Source organism: Ranitomeya variabilis, chromosome 3 (genome assembly GCF_051348905.1).
Source record: "Ranitomeya variabilis isolate aRanVar5 chromosome 3, aRanVar5.hap1, whole genome shotgun sequence".
Lineage (NCBI taxonomy): Eukaryota > Metazoa > Chordata > Amphibia > Anura > Dendrobatidae > Ranitomeya > Ranitomeya variabilis.
This window is the reverse complement of record NC_135234.1, coordinates 667,872,268-667,898,010: the sequence shown is the minus strand read 5'-3', so window position 1 is coordinate 667,898,010 and position 25,743 is coordinate 667,872,268. Positions and strand designations below refer to the sequence as shown.

Here is a 25,743-nt window from a genome sequence, read left to right as displayed (position 1 = left end):
CTTTCCCGCTCCTCGTGACGCTCCGGTCCCAAGAATGCATTGCGGCAATGACCGGAAATGACGTAGCTGTCTCGCGAGACCGCTACATCACGTGTTATTGCCGCAATGCATTCTTGGGACAGGAGTGACACGAGGAGCATCGCTAAACGCCTGGGCTGGATCCAGGGGCCACCGGAAGGTGAGTATATAAGTATTTTTTATTTTAATTCTATTTTTAACAGGGATATGGTGCCCACATTGCTATATACTACGTGGGCTGTGTTATATACTGCGTGGCCTGTGTTATATACTATGTGGCTGGGCAATATACTGCGTGGGCTGTGCTATATAGTACGTGGGCTGTGTTATATACTATGTGGGCTGTGCAATATACTACGTGGCTGAACAATATACAACGTGGCTTGGCAATATACTGCGTGGGCTGTGCTATATACTACGTGGGATGCATTATATACTACGTGGGCTGTGCTACATACTACGTGGGCTGTGCTTTATACTATGTGGGCTGTGTTATATACTACGTGGGCTGTGTTATATACTACATGGACTGTGTTATATACTATGTGGGCTGTGTTATATACTACGTGGGCTGTGCTATACTACGTGGGCTGTGTTATATACTGCGTGGGCTACGCTATATACTACTATACATATTCTAGAATACCCGATGCGTTAGAATCGGGCCACCATAAGGTGCATATATAAGGCCGGCGGCAGGCGAGCGTATAAGAAATCAGCCAAGTTTCATCTCGAAAACTCGGACAATTTGTTTCTAATTTTCATCCGATTTTTAAGTCCATATGATGTTTGATGTCTGCATAATCCATTTTCATACATCTACACTAAAACATGTCCATGATCCCATACAGTTTGCTAAGTTTATAATAGAAATGTGTCTGTAAAAGCTGGATACAGCTCTGCTCTGATGGTCTGTGTGGGATCTGATTTTTATTTTATGCACCCATAGATTTGTACAGGTGAGTCTCATACAAGACTCAGATGAAAGTAGTGTATGCTGTGATTTTTATTTTCACGGATGGTCTTAAGGAGGAAAAAATCATTAATAATAATAATGCTATTTCTATAGCACCAACATATTCCGCAGCACTTTACATTTTAGAGGGGTCTTGTACAGACAATAAAAGACATTACAGCATAACAATAATCACATAAACCAACAGATACCAGGAGGAGTGAGGTCCCTGCTCGCAAGCTTACAAACCTATGAGGAAAAGGAGAGACACGAGAGGTGGATGGTAACAATTGCTTTTGTTGTTCGGACCAGCCATAGTGTAAGGCTCGGGTGTTCATGTAAAGCTGCATGAACCGGTTATCAGCCAGAATATGTAACAGTACAGACACAGAGGGCTATTAACTGCATAAAGCATGTGAGAACGTGATGTGAGGAACCTGATTATGGTGAAAATTTTGAATGGGCCACACATGGATAGTTAGATTAATGTGCTGGGGCGGTAGACCAGTCCAAAGAAATGCATTTTTAGACCACACTTAAAACTGTGGGTATTGGAGATTAATCGAATTATCCTGGGTAGTGCATTCCAAAGAATTGGAGCAGCACGTGGGAAGCCTTGGAGCCGGGAGTGGGAGGTTCTGATTATTGAGGATGCTAACCTCAGCCCTATTGAATAATATGGGGCAGTGGGCTGTCCGATAAATCTGAAAAATCAGACAGTTCCCTTGTCATGTATACCCTCTCATCTGCATGAGCCCTGAAACAAATCACCGGCATGGTTTCTGTTTTAAAAGGAGGTATGTCAGCGCTACCTAAACATTTTACAAACCCTGATGGGCTTTCGTTGGGATCTAGTATTTTTGATGCTAAGCCTATGATGCAGATTATACTTGAAGTTAAAATACTAGAAAAACCAATGGGAAGCTCTGATGGAAATAATCAATAAAAATGTGGACAGAGCAAAAGAAAGGGAAAAAACAAGGGCAGGTGTTGAAACGTTTGATTTTTTTAAACCTACAAGTACACAATATAAACATGATTACCCAAATGTGCAGTGCTGAGACCGTCCGGATTACCTTTTGAGCAATCTGGCTGACAATCCTGTTTCCGCCCCAGCGAGTTTTTCTCCTGTTGTCCATCCTGTGTGAAGCAGCTACATGAGCTCATCTGCTGAGATGCTGGAATTGTGGCTGTGTTACCATGGCAACAGCACCCCAAGTTTGGTCTGTTATCCGCGCTGTTCTTACTCTGCGGGGCACCGTCCTCTTCTGAGCTCTGTTTGCACAAGTGATGTTCTGCTAATAATTGGAGTTCTGAGGAAAGAGCAAAAAAGTAACATTAAAACATCATAGTAGATGATGTCCCTCTTTATGGACCTGGTGATAAAACCTTAATTGTAAGTAAACAGCAGCACAAGGCTTGATAAGTGACACATCGCAGGATTCAGTGCTTTAACCCCTACCTCATGCTGTCCTCAGATCACATAGCAAAAACCTGCTGACAGATTCCCATTAATACCCGTAGTAATACAACTAGACCCCTCAGACCTTGGTCAAGGGGATAGGACACCAGTGCGAAGACTATGCCACAAGTAGTAAATAAAACCACTTTTTATTTAGATATGTTACAAAATAACATATATGCATCAAAAGCAAGAGTGCACTGTTAAGAGATTTTTCATCTGCGACCAGCCGCCATCTGAACGCAGCTCTGGGTTATAAACTCTGGTATAAATCACGTTATTTATTGACAAAGTTACTCCGTGTCTAATGTCAATGATATCTAAATTGTACAATTATGTTAAGTTACTGCAGCATGAACATTTGCATCTTTTAATTGGTTCTCTGGTTTTGTCTTAAAATTCCAGTGCCCAAGACATCTCGCCCCAGTTGTCTCATTATAGACTCACCCCTGCTCTCTAAGACTCCAGATTGCATGAAATGTGCACCACAGGTTAAGCTTGCTGGTGTCAATTAAACAAAATGTCCCAGCTTATAGCAAAAGATCCTTCTGCATCCTAAGCACTGAGGTCTCCTAGATTGAGTTCACAAGGAATTGTGTGGCTCTTAAAGGGAACCTGTCAGCAGATTCTTACATATGGAGGTAGTGATATGACTGTGTAGGCGCTTGTCTCCTAATGAAAATTGTATTTTTAGGTAAAGATCCAATGTTCCAGTCATGAGAAATGTAGAGCAGAAGCCATGAGAAAATCAGGCTGGAAGAGCACTGGGGGCGTGTCCATACAATTAGAAGAGGCAGTCCTTGTGCATGGACACGCCCCCAGTGCTCTTCCAGCCTCATAAATATAAAGCTTTTACTCTGGATTTTTCATGACTGGCACATCGAATTTCTACAAAAATGTTATCATTTTTTATTGGGGGAACAAGCACCTATGCAGTCCTACGACTTCTTCGATATGTAAGGCTGCTGTCACACTAGCAGTATTTGGTCAGTATTTGTAAGCCAAAACCAGGAGTGGGTGATAAATGCAGAAGTGGTGCATATGTTTCTATTATACTTTTCCTCTATTTGTTCCACTCCTGGTTTTGGCTTACAAATACTGATGTAAAATACTGACCAAATACTGCTAGTGTGACGGCAGCCTAAGAATGTGCTAACTTCTAACAGCAGTACTCCCAACCAGACACTCTATAGAGAACTCACCATATAAGAACAGGGCTAGGATGTTGGCTCATTACAAAATGTGCTCAAGTATGTTGGAGGTCCATTCATTCTAGGAACTAATAGGAGTCCTAGCATTTGGTTTGCATATCCTATCAATATGACTGTAGGGTCTTTGAAATAAAATAAATCAAAGATTATAGGAAATATGTAAGAGAATGACATTAATCATATATTACAAAAATACTATAATTGAGTAATTCATCCAATTTCAAATTTTTAGATCTTTAGAAGTTACCATATAATTCTTTGATCAGATAAAGACAAAAAGCCGAGCATTTATATAAGTCATTAAAGGGATCCTAACATCAGAACAAGTATTAATAATGCTTTTTTAAAAAAAAAAAAAAAAAAAAAGCCATCCCACCACGTCAAGGTAACTCTGATCGGGACAGTCCTACACTGTCTAATATTAAAAACCTTACCATGTGTCAGTGTTGACCTCAGTGTGAATAAGGGCAGACAACAGGACTGGGCCCGACCAGTAGAACACCAGCCTGGGGGAGCCTTATATACAATCTCCAGCTCAGAAAAGCTAAAGATAATATGCCGTATATACTCGAGTATAAGCCGACCCGAGTATAAGCCGACCCCCCTAATTTTGCCACAAAAAACTGGGAAAACTTATTGACTCGAGTATAAGCCTAGGGTGGAAAATGCAGCAGCTACCGGTAAATTTCAAAAATAAAAATAGATGCTCCATACCGTTCATTATGGCCCCATAGCTGTGCCATATAGTGCTCTGCACCGTTCATTATTGCCCCATAGTTGTACCATAGAAAGCTGTGCCATATAGTGCTCTGCACCGTTCATAATTGCCCCATAGCTGTGCCATATAGTGCTCTGCACCGTTCATTATTGCCCCATAGTTGTACCATAGAAAGCTGTGCCATATAGTGCTCTGCACTGTTCATAATTGCCCCATAGCTGTGCCATATAGTGCTCTGCACCATTATTGTCCCATAGCTGTGCCATATAGTGCTCTGCACTGTTCATTATTGCCCCATAGCTGTGCCATAGAAAGCTGTGCCATATAGTGCTCTGCACCGTTCATTATTGCCCCATAGCTGTGCCATATAGTGCTCTGCACCGTTCATTATTGCCCCATAGCTGTGCCATATAGTGCTCTGCACCGTTCATTATTGCCCCATAGCTGTGCCATATAGTGCTCTGCACCGTTCATTATTGCCCCATAGTTGTACCATAGAAAGCTGTGCCATATAGTGCTCTGCACCGTTCATAATTGCCCCATAGTTGTACCATAGAAAGATGTGCCATATAGTGTTCTGCACCATTCATAATTGCCCCATAGCTATGCCATATAGTGCTTTGCACCGTTCCTTATTGCCCCATAGCTGTGCCATATAGTGCTCTGCACCGTTCATAATTGCCCCATAGCTGTGCCATATAGTGCTCTGCACCGTTCCTTACTGCCCCATAGATGTGCCATAGAAAACTGTGCCATTGCTGCTGCTGCTGCAATAAAAATAATAAACCACATACTCACCTCTCTTGCTTGCAGCTCCTCAGCGTCCCGTCCCGGCGTCTCTCCGCACTGACTGATCAGGCAGAGGGCGGCGCGCACACTATATGCGTCATCGCGCCCTCTGACCTGCACAGTCAGTGCGGAGAGACGCCGGGAAGATGGAGCGGCGCCCGGCGTGTGGAACGAGGACAGGTGAATATGACATACTTACCTGCTCCCGGCGTCCCGCTCCTTCCCCCGGACAGCTGGTCTTCGGTGTCGCAGCCTCTTCCTCTGTCAGCGGTCAGCGGCACCGCTGATTAGAGAAATGAATAGGCTGCTCCGCCCCTATGGGATCCACTCCCATAGGGGCGGAGCCACCTATTCATTTCTCTAATGAGCGGTCCCACGTGACCGCTGACAGAGGAAGAGCTGCGGCACCCGGAGACCGTGAGACTGCAGGGACAGCGCCAGGAGCCGCGGAAGCAGGTAAGTATGCCTCAGCGCCCTCTCCCCCTCACCCGCCGACCGTGACTCGAGTATAAGCCGAGAGGGGCACTTTCAGCCCAAAAATTTGGGCTGAAAATCTCGGCTTATACTCGAGTATATACGGTAATTATTAGACAAAGGTAACACAAGTAAACACAAAATGCTGTTTTTAAATGAAAGTCTTTATTATTAAGGAAAAAAGAAATTCAAACCTACAGGGCCCTGGGTGAAAAAGTGATTGCCCACTAAACCTAATAACTGGTTGTGCCACCCTTAGCAGCAACAACTGCAACCTAGTGTTTGCTATAACTGGCAATGAGTCTTTAGAAAAGCCATGTGTCAATGTTGACCTCAGTGTGAATAAGGGCAGACAACAGGACTGGGCCCAACCAGTAGAACACCAGCTTGGGGGAGCTCTTTTTGCTTTTTACTTATGTACAGCAGGGTTTTTGCTCATTTTTTCTCTTGTAGGTTTTATATGTTTGGTCAATGTGAACATGCATTTATGAGCTGCAGTGGACCAACTTTAGTCAAGCTCAATTTTTGTGTTTTTTTTTCTTTGTAGTATTGCATTCTGTGCAAGCTGGGGTGTTGCCACCCTTTCCTGAGCTGGAGATTGTATATAAAACTCCCTCAGGCTGGTGTTCTACTTTGTTGGGCCCAGTCTTGTTGTCTGCCCTTATTCACACTGAGGTCAACATTGACACATAGACCTCGTGCAGCGTCTCCATACTCTGCTGCCCGTCGCCTATTACTGGCATTCCCCTGAAGAACACCTTGGGATCTCCTTTGGGGAGAAACGCGTCGGGATGGGACACTGCTTCCCTAAGATAAGTGTATAGTAACTACACACCTGTGCTGCTGAATTGGCTGCCTGCCATTATGCTTATGTTGCACCTTTTTAGCCATGAACATCTTTACATGGCTCCCTTATTAAGTTGATTCATATGCTATTGCTTGGTGATTATGCCCTCATATATATATGAATGAACTAGATGGTGGCCCGATTCTAACGCATCGGATATTCTAGAATATGCATGCCAACATAGTATGTTGCCCAGCCATTTAATATATTGCCCAGCCACTTAGTATATTGCCCAGCCACGTAGTATATTGCCCAGTCACGTAGTATATTGCCCAGCCACATAGTATATTGCCCAGTCATGTAGTATATTGCCCAGTCACGTAGTATATTGCCCAGCCACATAGTATATAGCCCAGCCACGTAGTATATAGCCCAGCCACGTATTATATTGCCCAGTCACGTAGTATATTGCCCAGCCACGTAGTATATTGCCCAACCACGTAGTATATTGCCCAACCACGTAGTATATTGCCCAGCCACTTAGTATATTGCCCAGCCACGTAGTATATTGCCCAGTCACGTAGTATATTGCCCAACCACGTAGTATATTGCCCAGCCACGTAGTATATTGCCCAGCCATGTATTATATTGCCCAGTCACGTAGTATATTGCCCAGCCACGTAGTATATTGCCCAGCCATGTAGTATATTGCCCAGCCATGTAGTATATTGCCCAGTCATGTAGTATATTGCCCAGCCACGTAGTATATTGCCCAGCCACGTAGTATATTCTCCAGCCACGTAGTATATTGCCCAGCTACGTAGTATATTGCCCAGCCACATAGTATATTGCACAGCGACGTAGTATACAGCACAGAGCCACGTAGTATACAGACTTAAAATAAAAAATAGACATATACTCACCTTCCGAAGGCCCTTTGAAGTCCTGGCCCTGTGTGCGGTGCACACGGCAGCTTCCGGTCCCAGGGTTGGTATGAGCGCAGGACCTGTGATGACGTCACGGTCACATGACCGTGACATCATGGCAGGTCCTTCTCGCAGGACCTGTGATGATGTCGCGGTCACATGACCGTGACGTCATGGCAGGTCCTTGTCGCATACCATCCTTAGCACCGGAACCTGCCGCAGGGTTGATATGAGCGCAGGACCTGTGATGACGTCACGGTCACGTGACCATGACGTCATGGCAGGTCCTTCTCGCAGGAGAGGGAAAGGCGGCAGAAGGTGAGTATATAATGATTTTTTATTTTTTATTATTTTTAACATTAGATCTTTTTACTATTGATGCTGCATAGGCAGCCTCAATAGTAAAAATTTGGTCACACAGGGTTAATAGAAGCGTTAATGGAGTGCATTACACCGTGGCATAACACGGTCCATTAGCGCTGCCATTAACCCTGTGTGAGCGCTGACTGGAGGGGATAATGGAGAGGGCACTGACTGCGGGGAGGAAGGAGCGGCCATTTTGGCGCCGGACTGTGCCCATCGCTGATTGGTCGTGGCTGTTTTGCCACGACCAATCAGCGAGTTGGATTTCTGTGACAGACAGAGGCTGCGACCAATGAATATCCGGGACAGACAGACGGAAGTACCCCTTAGACAATTATATAGTAAATTACTTTTCTGGCTGTGATGCCATCATTTGTCTATATTGACAGATTATTTTATTTCTGGCGATGATGCCCATATATCTCTGGTGGTGATTCATCACTTAGGCTATGTTCACATTTGCGTTGTGCGCCGCAGCGTCGGCGCCGCAGCGCACAACGCAAACAAAAACGCGGCAAAACGCACGCTAAAACGCTGCGTTTTGCGCCGCATGCGTCCTTTTTGGCCGAAAGTTGGACGCAAAAAAAATGCAACTTGAAGCGTTTCTTGCGTCCAACGCTTGCGGCCATGCGGCGCAAAACGCAGCACAACGCATGTCCATGCGCCCCCATGTTAAATATAGGGGCGCATGACGCATGCGGCGACGCTGCGGCGCCCGACGCTGCGGCGCTGACCGCAAATGTGAACGTAGCCTTACATATGATTTCTGAATATGGGAATAATGGCTCTTTTCTGGCGATGATGCCTACATGATTCTGGCGGTGATGCCAATGTTTTATGGTGCCAAAGCATCTGAGGTTTTTGTATTTTCACCACTATCGAGATTTATGCCATCATGTGCATGCAACTATTGGAACATCATAATAATGTTTTTTTTTTCTGGCGATGATGCCCATATGATTCTGGCAGTGATGCCGATACTTGTTTTGTTGATCAAGCGTCTTAGGTCTGGTAATTTTACCAGGATGAGTGTATATTTCCTATGCTACTAATATAAGGTTTGATCTCTGAATAGGTGATCATAGCCTTTATTTACTGGTAAAGTACTGGTGTACAGTATCATACAAGATGTGTCTCCTGTTTAAGTGACAATATTTCTTCTACCATCCTAGACAATTTGCTATTGACGGAGACACCAATCTTGCTCTATGATTATTCACTGCTGTATTTATAAATAATAACAATCTTTAAAAAAAGAATATTATTTTCTACATCCTTCTAAATCACTCATCCTTCTAGATTTGATACCACTCATAGCTCATATAGTTCCTTAGATGGAATTGAACAAGGCTCACTAACATCATTCTGCATTGACAGCCATTAGCAGCTACAGCACTTTAGTGTATTTATTCATTTTGTGTTTTTTTTGTGGTGTGTTTTGGGTGGTAGCTTTGGTAGGGATACCTTTTAGGGTCTTTAGGGTCAGTCTACGTTGAGCGGGGGCGCCATATCGTATCCCAGGGTGCCAACCTCCGCTGCAAGGAAGGGAATTCAGTAGGATGAGGCACTTCTATCTTCCCTAGCCCTTTTCTTTTTTAGTGATTACCTGTATTTAACGACTATCTGATCCTATTTTTGGGTACCCTGCCATTGGTTGTTTGTGATGTGTGGTTTCTAGTCCTATTTTAATAATTGTCATTAAAAAATATTTTTTAGGTTTTTTTTGCAATTCATTGGTTTTTTCTCAACATTGACACATGGTAAGGTTTTTAATATTAGACAGTGTAGGACTGTCCCGATCAGGGTTACCTTGACGTGGTGGGACGGCTTTTATGCTATTTTTGATCAAAAACAGTATTACTAAAAACTCTTGTGTTATTTAGATGCACTTTTTGTTTTTTACTTATTTACAGCAGGGTTTTTGCTCATTTTTTCTCTTGTAATAATGCTATTAAGTTGCATATTAACCCTATGAGTACTGTTTTTTTCTGGTGACAGGTTCCCTGTAAAGCTCCAGGCGAATTCTAACATTCTACATTATCAGTAAGATGCACTGTATAGTCTATAGAGCCAACCGCGCCTACGATTGATTGAAGAACATCAACCACTTCTTGTTCAAAACAGCTAGTTCATGTGCGGATTAGGACAACTTTACTCAACTGTATTTTTGGTTGTATGTTGGCCGTGAAAAGAAGGAGAACACTCAGGGCTCGCTCATACTAGCATATAAATCAGATGAGTGCAATCCAATAAACAATCGGATTGCACTTGGACCAATGTTATTCAGTAAAGCAGTGTAGATCTGCGTATTTTTTTCTCAGCTGTATTCGGCATGATAAAAAAACTGAGCATGCTGCAATTACACTCTGAAATCAGACAGTGTGAGAAAAAAAACAAATCCCATGCCATATGGACCATCAGTATAGCATCCGATTTTTACGGATACATTACAATTCTGTAGTATAGGAAACTGTAAGGCTATGTGCACACGGTGCGGATTTACCTGCTGATCCGCAGCGGATTGGCCGCTGCGGATTCGCAGCAGTTTTCCATGGGGTTTACAGTACCATGTAAACCTATGGAAAACCAAATCAACTGTGTCCATGGTGAGGAAAATACCGCGCAGAAACGTTGCCTTGTATTTTCCGCAGCATGTCAATTCTTTGTGCGGATTCCGCAAGCGTTTTACACCTGCTCCTCAAGAGGAATCCAAAGGTGTAAAACCGCAGGTGAAATCCACACCAAAAACGCAGGAAATCCATGGTAAATCCACGGTAAATCCGCAGGTAAAACGCAGTGTATTTTACCTGCGGATTTTTCAAAAATGGTGCGGAAAAATCCGCACATGAATCCGCAGCTTGGGCGCATAGCCTAAATGATCCTGCAAAAGATTAATAGCTGAGTAAAAAATCATATTGCACACGAATGACAAGTGAGAAAAAATTCTCCCAATTTTCTGGATGATTTTTGGTCTTGTAGATTTTAACAACTGTTAATGCATAGAAAATTAACCCTATACAGATCCCATAGGGATGATAATGGAGGTGAAAACTGTACATTTATTTATACACTCGTGTGAGATTAGCCTTTCAATGTCAACCACAATGTCCTCCACACAGTGCCGCTAACTGTTTGGTGCATGTTTCAGTTGTTTTCATCAGTGTTTCTTCAGTGATTTTTTTTTTTTATATGAATGAATAAATAAATCAATACATTGCAATGTGAAATATGGATTGCACATGGATGGCAATGTGTGCTGTCAGTGATGATCCATAGACTTGCATTGGCGAGTTTGATGCATGACTCAGTGAATAATCCCATAGGTCATAATAGGAATGAATTTGGGTGCCATCTGTGAAAAATGGATGTTTGCATGTCCCATTTGAAAGTCAGCCACATTGTCCTCTGGGTGCCAGACTAAATAACCCATCATCACCAGCTGCAATACTTCTGCAGTGCCATCCATAGTGCTCCTCAGTGCTAGCTGGTGAAAGGCAGCATATAAATTAGTGATCTAACAACATATGGTTACATAGGAAAGGGTTAATATAACAAGAGGTAAGATCATTCATCATTAAAGGGCCACTGTCACCCCCCCAGCCGTTATAAACTAAAAGAGCCACCTTGTGCAGCAGTAATGCTGCAGTCTAACAAGGTGGCTCTTTTAGTTTTTGATTCATTTATTACCTCAATAAAGCGTTTTAAAAATTGGCCACACATACCAGATATTGTACCTGGAGGCGGTCCGAATCATCCTCTATCAATCTTCCAACTGCCGTCACTCTTCTCTTCAGGGCCGATGGTACCCGCCCCCTTCGCGTTGTTGCTTCTTAAATCCGGCGCCTGCGCTGTGCGTGCCTGCCTGGGGCCTGCGCAGTGTTCTTTGTCAGTCACATCTCAGATGCCGGGTGCCTGACTGCGCCCTGTTACTGAATCCCCGCCCCGCACTGTTATTCATTATGCACAGTGCGGGGCTGGGGTTCCTGGGAAGGCGGGGGAGCGTCAGAGATGGGAGAGCGTCCGAGATGGGGGAGCGCCTGAACAGCGCAGTGTGCATGCCCAGGAATGCCAGCCCCGCACTGTGCATAATGAATAACACAGTGCGGGGCGGGGATTCAGTAACAGGGTGGCCGCACTGCCCGCACAGGCGCAGTCAGGCACCCGGCATCTGAGATGTGACTGACAAAGAACAGTGCGCAGGCCCCAGGCAGGCACGCACAGCGCAGGCGCCGGATTTAAGAAGCAACAACGCGAAGGGGGCGGGTACCATCGGCCCTGAAGAGAAGAGTGACGGCAGTTGGGGGATTCATACAGGACGCTTCGGACCGCCTCCTGGTACAATATCTGGTATGTGTGGCCAATTTTTAAAATGCTTTATTGAGGTAATAAATGAATCAAAAACTAAAAGAGCCACCTTGTTAGACTGCAGCATTACTGCTGCACAAGGTGGCTCTTTTAGTTTATAACGGCTGGAGGGGGTGACAGTGGTCCTTTAAAGAATGAGAGCGATGGCGCCAAAGAGTATATACTGCACAGTTGCTAAGGTGGGGCCCCGACATGGGATACTCACCACACCACCACGGGGATATGAACACACACACAAAATGCGCCACACACTACCACGTGCTCGAACACATATACCACCCTCAGCGCACATTTCACCACACATACACCAACCTCGCCACATAAAAGTCGAAACACAAAAGTCGCCGCTCAAAACTTGCCATGCGCAAAACTCTCCACATGCAAAACTTGCCACACGTTCAAAACTCACCTCATGGAAAACTCGCCACACGCAAAACTTGCACACGCGGAAAAATTGCCACATGCACAAAAGTTGCAACACATGCAAAAGTTGCCTCACACAAAACTTGCACATACTCAAAAGGCACCACACATAAAACTCGCCACGCGCAAAACTCGCCATGCCCAAAACTTGCACACGCGGAAAAATTGCCACATGCACAATAGTTGCAACACATGCAAAAGTTGCCTCACACAAAACTTGCACATACTCAAAAGGCACCACACATAAAACTCGCCACGCGCAAAACTTGCTGCACACAACTTGCTACACTAACCTGTCACATGCAACTCGACACACAAAAAGTTGCTACACGCATGTCGCCACACAAAAATCATCTCACAAAAGTCGCTACATGCATGTCGACACACGCAACTCAACACACACAACTTGACACACGAAACTCGCCCTAAAACACACACAAGTCTGGTATCCTTCAAAAATAAAAATCTGATTAATAAGCAGACAAACTACAAGAGCAACAAATGTACCATATAGGAATCTGGCAGCTGTCAGTCACATGACCAGTCTATTATGTGTATGTGTGAGCTAATATATAATATAATATATAATATATGCCAGGGGGTGGGTTTACTGTTGGCTGGGGATTTATCAGGCTGCCAATTTAGCTTACAAATACTGAGGTAAAAATACTGACCAAATAACGTGTGAACGAGGTCTAATACAGGAGGAGATGACATACAGATATATACTATATACAGGAGGAGATGACACACAGGTATATACTATTTACAGGGGAGATGACACACAGGTATATACTATATACAGGAGGAGATGACACACAGATATATACTATATACAGGAGAGATGACACACAGGTATATACTATATAGAGGAGGAGATGACATACAGGTACATACTACATACAGGAGGAGATGACATACAGGTATATACTATATACAGGAGGAGATGACACACAGGTATATACTATATACAGGAGCAGATTACCTACAGGTATATAGTATATACAGGAGGAGATGACATATAGGTATATGCTATGTATAGGAGGAGATGACATACAGGTATATACTATATACAGGAGGAGATGACACACAGATATACACTATATATAGGTGAGATGACACAGGTATATACTATATACAGGAGGAGATTACATACAGGTATATACTATATATAGGAGGAGATGACACACAGCAGGTATATACTATATACAGGGGAGATGACATACAGGTATATACTATATACAGGAGATGACATACAGGTGTATACTATATATAAGGGAGATGACAAACATGTATATACTGAGGTGAAAATGAGAGGTGTGAGGTGAAAATGAAAAGGTGTGAGTGCAAAATGAGAGGAGTGAGGGAAAATAGTGGAGTGATCGGAAAATGACAGATGTGAGGTCGAAATGACAAGTGTTAGGGGGGAATGAGTGGAGTGAGGGGGAAAATAAGAGGAGTGAGGGGGAAAATGAGAGGTGTGAGGGAGAAAATGAGAGATGTGAGGGGGAAAATGAAAGATGTGATGGGGAAAATGAGAGGCGTGATGGGAAAATAAGAGAAGTGAGGTGCTATAACTAACCACAGATATTTACCATGCCCAGGCAACGCCGGGCTCTTCAGCTAGTTGTTAAATAATTTGACATGCAAAAATGTTGATACCTATTGGGCTCTGTTCACATGTGCATCAGATTCCATAATTATTAAATAGAAAAATAATCTGCACGCAGTTCTTTTTTTTCTTATTTTCTATCTGACAGATGGCATAGCAGAGCAAAGGATTCCATTAAAGGACAATAAGATTGGATGTCGCAGGAGTCCATCCTGGGTCTGATCTAGAGGCGCAGCTTTGGTTTTGGTTCAGGGGGAGAAACTTCTGAGTGGGCCGCTAACCCATCTAATAGTGGATGTAGGAGAACCTCAGCAGATGGCCGCGCTGTTACTAATAATCTCTATACCAGACCAACAATAATATTACTACCATACCGTGACCATATAGTGGTAGATACCAGTTCTACAAAACGTATAAGAAATCACAGTACAGTTATAGATGTTGACTTACAGCTGATGTTCTTTCCGATGGAATGGCTCACTTTTCCCATCTTTTTCATCCGGTCCAGAGCAACATGACAACTTCTCCAGCCAGATTCTCACAAAGGAACAGCGCACCACCGGGTGTACGTCGCTTTGATGCTTTATGGCTGAATAAAGATTTCTTTGGATTACTACACCCGGTGGTGCGCTGTTCCTTTGTGAGAATCTGAAGTTTTACCCAGGAGGGTTCCCTGGATATGGAACGAGCGCCCAAATGAGTGAGTGCTGTCAGCCATCCTTATACTTTGCTAACTTCTCCAGCCAGGACTCGTTTGCAGAGATTGCAGCATAGACACATTTGACTCCTCACATTTCCTGCACTGTCCCCATCTATCTCCAACCTCCACAAACTCCTAATCCTACTGATACCACAATACTGAGCTGCTGCTGCTGTATATGCCCCTATTACTGCACCTACTGTATGCCGTCTAGACTGTAAAAAAAACCTTCTAGAATATATTAATGCCCTGTGCAATTGTCCTAGAAAACAGTGCCCACATTTTGCCCCCTAGAAAGTAATAATGCCTTCTGTGTGCCCCTTTGACAGTCACAATAACCAGAGTGCCCCTATAACAATAAGTGTCCACTTAACATTTAATAATGTCCTGAGTGTCACCCCCTTGTACAACTCCCCTCTACACAGTATGATGTTTTCCTATATACAATATAATGCACCCAGACAGTATATTGACCCCTTAGTAGCCCCCAAACTGTTTCATGGCTCCAACTCTATATGATGGCTCCTCACCCTGTACAAAGGCCCCACATTACCTCACACACTGTATGATGGCCCCCTCACTGTAATCTCCACACTGTGTGATGGTCATGATGGTCCCCTCACTGAATGATGGCTCACTAAATAGCCTCCACATAGTATAATGCACCCCATAGTACTCCTTATAGTATACTAAACTCCTCATAGTTCTCTATACAGTATAATGCACTTCATATAGGCTTCCATACAGTATAATGAACTCCCAATAGGCCTCCATACAGTATAATGCACTCTCCACAGGCCTTCATATAGTATAATGCACTCCTCATAGGTCTTCATACAGTATAATGCAGTCCCCATATGCCTCCCTATAGTATAATGCACAGCCCATAGTCCTATATATAGTATAATGCACTCCCCATAGGCCTTATAGTAAAGTGCACTCTCCATAGACATCCACACAGTATAATGCACTTCCCATAGGCCTCCATACAGTATAATGCACTCCCATCAGGCCTCTCTATAGCATAATGCACACCCCATAGGCCTCTATATAGTATAATGCACTCCCTAAAGTCCTCCATACTGTAGAATGCACTCCCCATAGGCCTCTATATTGTATAACGCACTCCCCATAGGGCTTTATACAGTATCATGTACTCCCCAAAGATCTCCATACAGTATAATGCACTCCCCATAGACCTCTATATAGTATAATGCACACCCCATATGCCTCTATATAGTATCATACACTCCCCATAGGCCTTCATACAGTATAGTACACTCCCCATAACAAAAATATACAATACTCACCACATCTCCTCGTTCCCTCGATACTACGAGCGCCCACTTACCTCAGCAGAGCGGACGCCATGTAGTGACTTCATTGCGCCCGCTGTCAGTGTCTGCATCATTGACGTCATTGCACCCTCTGTCAGTGTCTGCATAATTAACACTAGACGCAGAGGGGGAATGATGAAAGAGGGAGCGTGTTGCTTCCAGTCTCCCAGTCTCATGATTTCTTTCAACTGTATCGAACCTGCTTTCATCTGTGAAGAGCACAGAGTGCCAGTGGTGAATTTGCCAATCCTGGTGTTCTGTGGCAAATGCCAAGCAGCCTGCATGGTGTTGGGCTGTGAGCACAACCCCCATCTGTGGACGTCGGGCACTCAGACCATCTTCATGGAGTCGGTTTCTAACCGTTTGTGCAAACACATGCACATCTGTGGCCTGCTGGAGATCATTTTGCAGGGCTCTGGCAGTGTTCCTCCTGTTCCTCCTTGCACAAAGGCAGAGGTACCGTTCCTGCTGCTGGGTTGTTGCCCTCCTATGGCCCCCTCCACATCTCCTGGTGTACTGGCCTGTCTCCTGGTAGCGCCTCCAGCCTCTGGACACTACGCTGATAGACACAGCAAACCTTCTTGCCACAGCTCGCATTGATGTGCCATCTTGGATGAGCTGCACTACCTGAGCCACTTGTGTGGGTTGTAGAGTCAGTCTCATACTACCATGAGTGTGAAAGCACAACCAATATTCAAAAGTGACCAAAACATCAGCCAGAAAGCATTGGTACTGAGATGTGGTCTGTGATCCCCACCTGCAGAACCACTCCTTTATTGAGTGTGTCTCGATAATTGCCAATAATTCTTCCATTTGAAATTGATTGTCAATCAATGTTGCTTCCCAAGTGGACAGTTTGATTTCACAGAAGTTTGATTTACTTGGAGTTGTATTCTGTTGTGCAAGTGTTCCCTTTATTTTTTTGAGCAGTATATATATATATATATATATATATATATATATATACTAATTAATTACACTGGCGTTTGTCACCGTGAGGGTAGGCAGAACAAGTTCAGAAGCTGCTGGTGATTAGAACAGGTTCTGTGTAAATACCTGTTAAAAGTCGTCTGGTGTAGTAGTAATTCTGGGTATAATCACCGCACTAACTGAGCTGTAGTCAAAATTATGCAAAATGGAGTGTTCTTAATCTCTATTGGAATATTGTTTACTTGTACTTATTTTTAATGGTGGTACAGAGTGTGTAGATCAATCGAGGATTTCAGCTGATTGGTAGGGCTGCTGAAATGTACAGGTCCTTCTCAAAAAATTAGCATATAGTGTTAAATTTCATTATTTACCATAATGTAATGATTACAATTAAACTTTCATATATTATAGATTCATTATCTACCAACTGAAATTTGTCAGGTCTTTTATTGTTTTAATACTGATGATTTTGGCATACAACTCCTGATAACCCAAAAACCTGTCTCAATAAATTAGCATATTTCACCCGTCCAATCAAATAAAAGTGTTTTTTAATAACAAACAAAAAAACCATCAAATAATAATGTTCAGTTATGCACTCAATACTTGGTCGGGAATCCTTTGGCAGAAATGACTGCTTCAATGCGGCGTGGCATGGAGGCAATCAGCCTGTGACACTGCTGAGATGTTATGGAGGCCCAGGATGCTTCAATAGCGGCCTTAAGCTCATCCAGAGTGTTGGGTCTTGCGCCTCTCAACTTTCTCTTCACAATATCCCACAGATTCTCTATGGGGTTCAGGTCAGGAGAGTTGGCAGGCCAATTGAGCACAGTTATACCATGGTCAGTAAACCATTTACCAGTGGTTTTGGCACTGTGAGCAGGTGCCAGGAAGCATGAAGTGCTCCAAAATCTCCTGATAGCTAGCTGCATTGACCCTGCCCTTGATGAAACACAGTGGACCAACACCAGCAGCTGACATGGCACCCCACACCACTGACTGTGGGTACTTGACACTGGACTTCAGGCATTTTGGCATTTCCTTCTCCCCAGTCTTCCTCCAGACTCTGGCACCTTGATTTCCGAATGACATGCAAAATTTGCTTTCATCAGAAAAAAGTACTTGGGACCACTTAGCAACAGTCCAGTGCTGCTTCTCTGTAGCCCAGGTCAGGCGCTTCTGCCGCTGTTTATGGTTCAAAAGTGGCTTTACCTGGGGAATGCGGCACCTGTAGCCCATTTCCTGCACACGCCTGTGCACGGTGGCTCTGGATGTTTCCACACCAGACTCAGTCCACTGCTTCCTCAGGTTCCCCAAGGTCTGGAATCGGTCCTTCTCCACAATCTTCCTCAGGGTCCGGTCACCTCTTCTCGTTGTACAGCGTTTTCTGCCACATTGTTTCCTTCCAACAGACTTACCATTGAGGTGCCTTGATACAGCACTCTGGGAACAGCCTATTTGTTGAGAAATTTCTTTCTGGGTCTTACCCTCTTGCTTGAGGGTGTCAATGATGGCCTTCTTGACATCTGTCAGGTCGCTAGTCTTACCCATGATGGGAGTTTTGAGTAATGAACCAGGCAGGGAGTTTTTAAAAGCCTCAGGTATCTTTTGCATGTGTTTAGAGTTAATTAGTTGATTCAGAAGATTAGGGTAATAGGTCGTTTAGAGAACCTTTTCTTGATATGCTAATTTATTGAGACAGGTTTTTTGGGTTATCAGAAGTTGTAGGCCAAAATCATCAGTATTAAAACAATAAAAGACCTGACAAATTTCAGTTGGTGGATAATGAATCTATAATATATGAAAGTTTAACTGTAATCATTACATTATGGTAAATAATGAAATTTAACACTATATGCTAATTTTTTGAGAAGGACCTGTATATATTAGTTAGATATGTTATAGTGCACTTTCAAAATATACTTAATATATATGTGAAACAATGAGGTGCACCTAAGCTTATTGAATAATGCTGTCGTGCACTTACTTGTGATATCGTTGGTGATATAGCGTGCACTGCAGGACCCGTGGGGTGATTGGCCGGTGGTCTGGTATTGTTGTGCCGTGATTCGGTGCCTATGACCACATAGATTTCTGACCTGGCCAATGGACTGGAGTCCTGCTAATTGATTCACCCATCACTGTCCATTAGGTATCAGTAGACATGATGTCACCTGTCCCACTCAATTACCAATGCGGAAATGACTAACTCTTTAAGCAATCATTCATACAATTTCATCAATTTCATCCAACTTCCACCTTTGATAACATTTAGAATATTTTGATTTATTAAACAGAATCACAATTCCTCAACATTTCTGTGAACTCCTACACAATTGATTCTTAGTAGTAGCATACAGCGTGCATGACTTGAAGTCTTACCTACCAAACAATCAGCCCTCATGCAACACAGTAGCGCGTCGTTCCCCGATGCCGGCCATATAAGCTGCTGGTCCAGCCAGGGTAACATTCATGAACAACTCTTGAGTATTGATCTAGAAAAGTTCCAGACTTTGCAATTTGTGTATCAGATGGATAGGAGAAGCATCTGATCTGAATGAAGTCAGTAATGATTGTCCCTGTATAACTAAGCCAATAATAGGATTATGTAAATGATTGCGTTTCAATGCTGGAGCTCACCCAAGCATCACATGCTCATAGCGGTTGAGCGGAAATAATCTAAAACAGATTTTATCTAAATAATGAGGGTAATATGCATTAGACTAGTATTGGCTCATTACGCCGGTTGCTGCATGATGACGTGTAAACGACTGACGTGCTTCTGTGATGTGGGAATAGCTGTCGGAGTGCGTAGACTTTATGCTCATCCGTGGGTGCGAGTGTACATTATAATCTGCTCTAGTACATCAGACACCATCATGTCTTGTTTGTGAGTGGGAGGTTGTGTAAAACTACAGGTGTAATAGGCGACGTTACAATTTCATCAGGTCTTCGGAATTAACTGGAGAAAAATACTCTCATTGCATCTACACGCTTCAGATCTTAGCAGGAGAAACAATTGTTAAATATTTATTTTGCAATTTTTCTATAACTGTGAAGCAATTATGTTTTGCCTTTATTGCATATCTCATAGCAACTTACTTTAAGCAGCAATAAAGCTATTTTGTTCAGAGCAGTTAAATGGGCATTATAAAGGGTTTGTGTGATTTTCTTTATACCATAAAGTAAAAATATACACTCACCGGCCACTTTATTAGGTACACCATGCTAGTAACGGGTTGGACCCCCTTTTGCCTTCAGAACTGCCTCAATTCTTCGTGGCATAGATTCAACAAGGTGCTGGAAGCATTCCTCAGAGATTTTGGTCCATATTGACATGATGGCATCACACAGTTGCCGCAGATTTGTCGGCTGCACATCCCAAAGATGCTCCATACAAGGCAGGATGGATCCATGCTTTCATGTTGTTTACGCCAAATTCTGACCCTACTGTCATGAATCCCCAATGGCTAGGGATAGCACAGGATAAGCAAGGTATAATAAATATCGGACGAGCTCTAGGGTGATGGAACCTGGGCTGACCGCTGCCCTATGCCTGACAAACGCAACTAGAGATAGCCAGGGAGCGTGCCTACGTTGGTTCTAGACGCCACGCACCAGCCTAAGAGCTAACTAGTACTGCAGAGAAAACAAAGACCTCACTTGCCTCCAGAGGAATTAACCCCAAAGGTATAGTTGCCCCCCACATGTATTGACGGTGAAATGAGAGGAAGGCACACACATAGAGATGATGTATATAGCTTTAGCAAATAGAGGCCCGCTGAAAACTAGAAAGCAGAATGACACAAAAGGGGACTGAGCGGTCAGCAAAAAACCCTAATCAAAAAAACCATCCTGAGATTACAAGAACCCATGTGCCAACTCATGGCACATGGGGAGAACCTCAGTCCACTAGAGCAACCAGCTAACAAAGAGACATTCTAAGCAAGCTGGACAAAAAAACCAAACAACTGAAAATCAGCACTTAGCTTATCCTGAAAGATCTGGGAGCAAGTAGGCAGGAACCAAACAGAGCACATCTGAACACATTGATAGCCGGCAAGGGAAATGACAGAAAGGCCAGGTAAAATAGGAAACACCCAGCCTCTGATGGACAGATGGAAACCAAAGGCCGCAACCCACCAAAGTCACCTAGTACCAGCAGTAACCACCAGAGGGAGCCCGCAAACAGAATCCACAACAGTACCCCCCCCTTGAGGAGGGGTCACCGAACCCTCACGAGAACCCCCAGGGCGATCAGGGCGAGCCCTATGGAAGGCGCGGACCAAATCAGTCGCATGAACATCGGAGGCGACCACCCAGGAATTGTCCTCCTGACCATAACCCTTCCACTTAACCAAATACTGGAGTTTGCGTCTGGAAACACGAGAATCCAAGATCTTTTCAACAACATACTCCAATTCTCCCTCCACCAGCACCGGAGCAGGAGGTTCGACCGAAGGAACAACAGGCACCTCATACCTCCGCAACAACGACCGATGGAACACATTATGAATAGCGAACGATGCTGGGAGATCCAAACGGAAAGATACAGGGTTAAGAATCTCCGAGATCCTATAAGGACCGATGAACCGAGGCTTGAACTTAGGAGAAGAGACCTTCATAGGGACAAAACGAGAAGACAACCACACCAAGTCCCCAACAAGAAGTCGGGGACCCACGCGGCGACGGCGATTAGCAAACTGCTGAGTCTTCTCCTGAGATAACCTCAAATTGTCCACCACCTGATTCCAAATGTGATGTAGCCTGTCCACCACCACGTCCACTCCAGGACAATCCGAAGACTCCACCTGACCAGAGGAAAAACGAGGATGAAACCCCGAATTACAAAAAAAAGGAGAGACCAACGTGGCCGAACTAGCCCGATTATTAAGAGCAAATTCGGCCAGTGGCAAAAAAGCAACCCAGTCATCCTGATCAGCAGAAACAAAACACCTCAAATAAGTTTCCAAGGTCTGATTAGTTCGCTCCGTCTGGCCATTCGTCTGAGGATGGAATGCAGACGAGAAAGACAAATCAATGCCCATCTTGGCACAAAACGTCCGCCAAAATCTAGACACAAACTGTCAGAAACGATGTTCTCCGGAATCCCATGCAAACGAACCACGTTCTGAAAAAACAAAGGAACCAACTCAGAGGAGGAGGGCAACTTAGGCAAGGGCACCAAATGAACCATCTTAGAAAAGCGGTCACACACAACCCAGATAACGGACTGTTATGGTTCTCAATGGCAAGAGAACATAGCCCAGCATACATAGGAAATAGCTCTTGGAAGGATGGAAACTTAAACTGACCATGAACTAAACCTGCCGCACAACTAACAGTAGCCGGGTAGCGTAGCCTGCGTATTATCCCTAGACGCCCAGCGCCGGCCGGAGGACTAACTAATCCTGGCAGAGGAAAATATAGTCCTGGCTCACCTCTAGAGAAATTTCCCCGAAAGGCAGACAGAGGCCCCCACATATATTGGCGGTGATTTAAGATGAAAATGACAAACGTAGTATGAAAATAGGTTTAGCAAAATCGAGGTCCGCTTACTAGATAGCAGGAAGACAGAAAGGGTACTTTCATGGTCAGCTGAAAACCCTATCAATACACCATCCTGAAATTACTTTAAGACTCTAGTATTAACTCATAACATCAGAGTGGCAATTTCAGATCACAAGAGCTTTCCAGACACAGAAACGAAACTGCAGCTGTGAACTGGAACAAAATGCAAAAAACAAACAAGGACAAAAGTCCGACTTAGCTGGAAGTTGTCTGGTAGCAGGAACATGCACAGAAAGGCTTCTGATTACAATGTTGACCGGCATGGAAGTGACAGAGGAGCAAGGTTAAATAGCGACTCCCACATCCTGATGGGAACAGGTGAACAGAGGGGATGATGCACACAAGTTCAATTCCACCAGTGGCCACCGGGGGAGCCCAAAATCCAATTTCACAACAGTACCCCCCCTCAAGGAGGGGGCATCGAACCCTCACCAGAACCACCAGGGCGATCAGGATGAGCCCTATGAAAGGCACGGACCAGATCGGAGGCATGAACATCAGAGGCAGTCACCCAAGAATTATCCTCCTGACCGTATCCCTTCCATTTGACCAGATACTGGAGTTTCCGTCTGGAAACACGGGAGTCCAAGATTTTTTCCACAACGTACTCCAACTCGCCCTCAACCAACACCGGAGCAGGAGGCTCAACGGAAGGCACAACCGGTACCTCATACCTGCGCAACAATGACCGATGAAAAACATTATGAATAGAAAAAGATGCAGGGAGGTCCAAACGGAAGGACACAGGGTTAAGAATCTCCAATATCTTGTACGGGCCGATGAACCGAGGCTTAAACTTAGGAGAAGAAACCCTCATAGGGACAAAACGAGAAGACAACCACACCAAGTCCCCGACACAAAGCCGAGGACCAACCCGACGCTGGCGGTTGGCAAAAAGCTGAGTCTTCTCCTGGGACAACTTCAAATTGTCCACCACCTGCCCCCAAATCTGATGCAACCTCTCCACCACAGCATCCACTCCAGGACAATCCGAAGATTCCACCTGACCGGAGGAAAATCGAGGATGAAACCCCGAATTACAGAAAAAAGGAGACACCAAGGTGGCAGAGCTGGCCCGATTATTGAGGGCAAACTCCGCTAAAGGCAAAAAAGCAACCCAATCATCCTGATCTGCAGACACAAAACACCTCAAATATGTCTCCAAAGTCTGATTCGTCCGCTCGGTCTGGCCATTAGTCTGAGGATGGAAAGCAGACGAGAAAGACAAATCTATGCCCATCCTAGCACAGAATGCCCGCCAAAATCTAGACACGAATTGGGTTCCTCTGTCAGAAACGATATTCTCCGGAATACCATGCAAACGAACCACATTTTGAAAAAACAGAGGAACCAACTCGGAAGAAGAAGGCAACTTAGGCAGGGGAACCAAATGGACCATCTTAGAGAAACGGTCACACACCACCCAGATGACAGACATCTTCTGAGAAACAGGAAGATCCGAAATAAAATCCATCGAGATGTGCGTCCAAGGCCTCTTCGGGATAGGCAAGGGCAACAACAATCCACTAGCCCGAGAACAACAAGGCTTGGCCCGAGCACAAACGTCACAAGACTGCACAAAGCCTCGTACATCTCGTGACAGGGAAGGCCACCAGAAGGACCTTGCCACCAAATCCCTGGTACCAAAGATTCCAGGATGACCTGCCAACGCAGAAGAATGAACCTCAGAAATGACTTTACTGGTCCAATCATCAGGAACAAACAGTCTACCAGGTGGGCAACGATCAGGTCTATCCACCTGAAAATCCTGCAAGGCCCGCCGCAGGTCTGGAGAAACGGCAGACAATATCACTCCATCCTTAAGGATACCTGTAGGTTCAGAATTACCAGGGGAGTCAGGCTCAAAACTCCTAGAAAGGGCATCCGCCTTAACATTCTTAGAACCCGGTAGGTATGACACTACAAAATTAAACCGAGAGAAAAACAACGACCAGCGCGCCTGTCTAGGATTCAGGCGTCTGGCGGACTCAAGATAAATTAAATTTTTGTGGTCGGTCAATACCACCACCTGATGTCTAGCCCCCTCAAGCCAATGACGCCACTCCTCAAAAGCCCACTTCATGGCCAAAAGCTCCCGATTCCCAATATCATAATTCCGCTCGGCGGGCGAAAATTTACGAGAAAAAAAAGCACAAGGTTTCATCACGGAGCAGTCGGAACTTCTTTGCGACAAAACCGCCCCAGCTCCGATTTCAGAAGCGTCGACCTCAACCTGAAAAGGAAGAGCAACATCAGGCTGACGCAACACAGGGGCGGAAGAAAAGCGGCGCTTAAGCTCCCGAAAGGCCTCCACAGCAGCAGGGGACCAATCAGCAACATCAGCACCCTTCTTAGTCAAATCAGTCAATGGTTTAACAACATCAGAAAAACCAGCAATAAATCGACGATAAAAGTTAGCAAAGCCCAAAAATTTCTGAAGACTCTTAAGAGAAGAGGGTTGCGTCCAATCACAAATAGCCCGAACCTTGACAGGATCCATCTCGATGGAAGAGGGGGAAAAAATGTATCCCAAGAAGGAAATCTTTTGAACCCCAAAAACGCACTTAGAACCCTTCACACACAAGGAATTAGACCGCAAAACCTGAAAAACCCTCCTGACCTGCTGGACATGAGAGTCCCAGTCATCCGAAAAAATCAGAATATCATCCAGATACACGATCATAAATTTATCCAAATAATCACGGAAAATGTCATGCATAAAGGACTGAAAGACTGAAGGGGCATTTGAAAGACCAAAAGGCATCACCAAATACTCAAAGTGGCCCTCGGGCGTATTAAATGCGGTTTTCCACTCATCCCCCTGCTTAATTCGCACCAAATTATACGCCCCACGAAGATCAATCTTAGAGAACCACTTGGCCCCCTTTATGCGAGCAAACAAATCAGTCAGCAGTGGCAACGGATATTGATATTTAACCGTGATTTTATTCAAAAGCCGATAATCAATGCACGGCCTCAAAGAGCCATCTTTCTTAGCCACAAAGAAAAAACCGGCTCCTAAGGGAGATGACGAAGGACGAATATGTCCCTTTTCCAAGGACTCCTTTATATATTCTCGCATAGCAGCATGTTCAGGCACAG

The 25,743-nt window shown here is 44.4% G+C and overlaps 1 protein-coding gene across 2 annotated transcripts in view; it reads right to left on the bottom strand.

Annotated features, from left to right (window-relative positions):
* The window catches only part of PPP1R1A (protein phosphatase 1 regulatory inhibitor subunit 1A), a 231,058-nt gene that overhangs the window by 7,522 nt on the left and 197,793 nt on the right, over positions 1–25,743 (bottom strand). For both annotated transcript variants that reach the window (XM_077297902.1, XM_077297901.1), the window contains exon 5: positions 2,050–2,286. In XM_077297902.1, the coding sequence (XP_077154017.1) occupies positions 2,050–2,286 (237 nt within the window). The remainder of the gene's footprint in view (positions 1–2,049; positions 2,287–25,743) is intronic.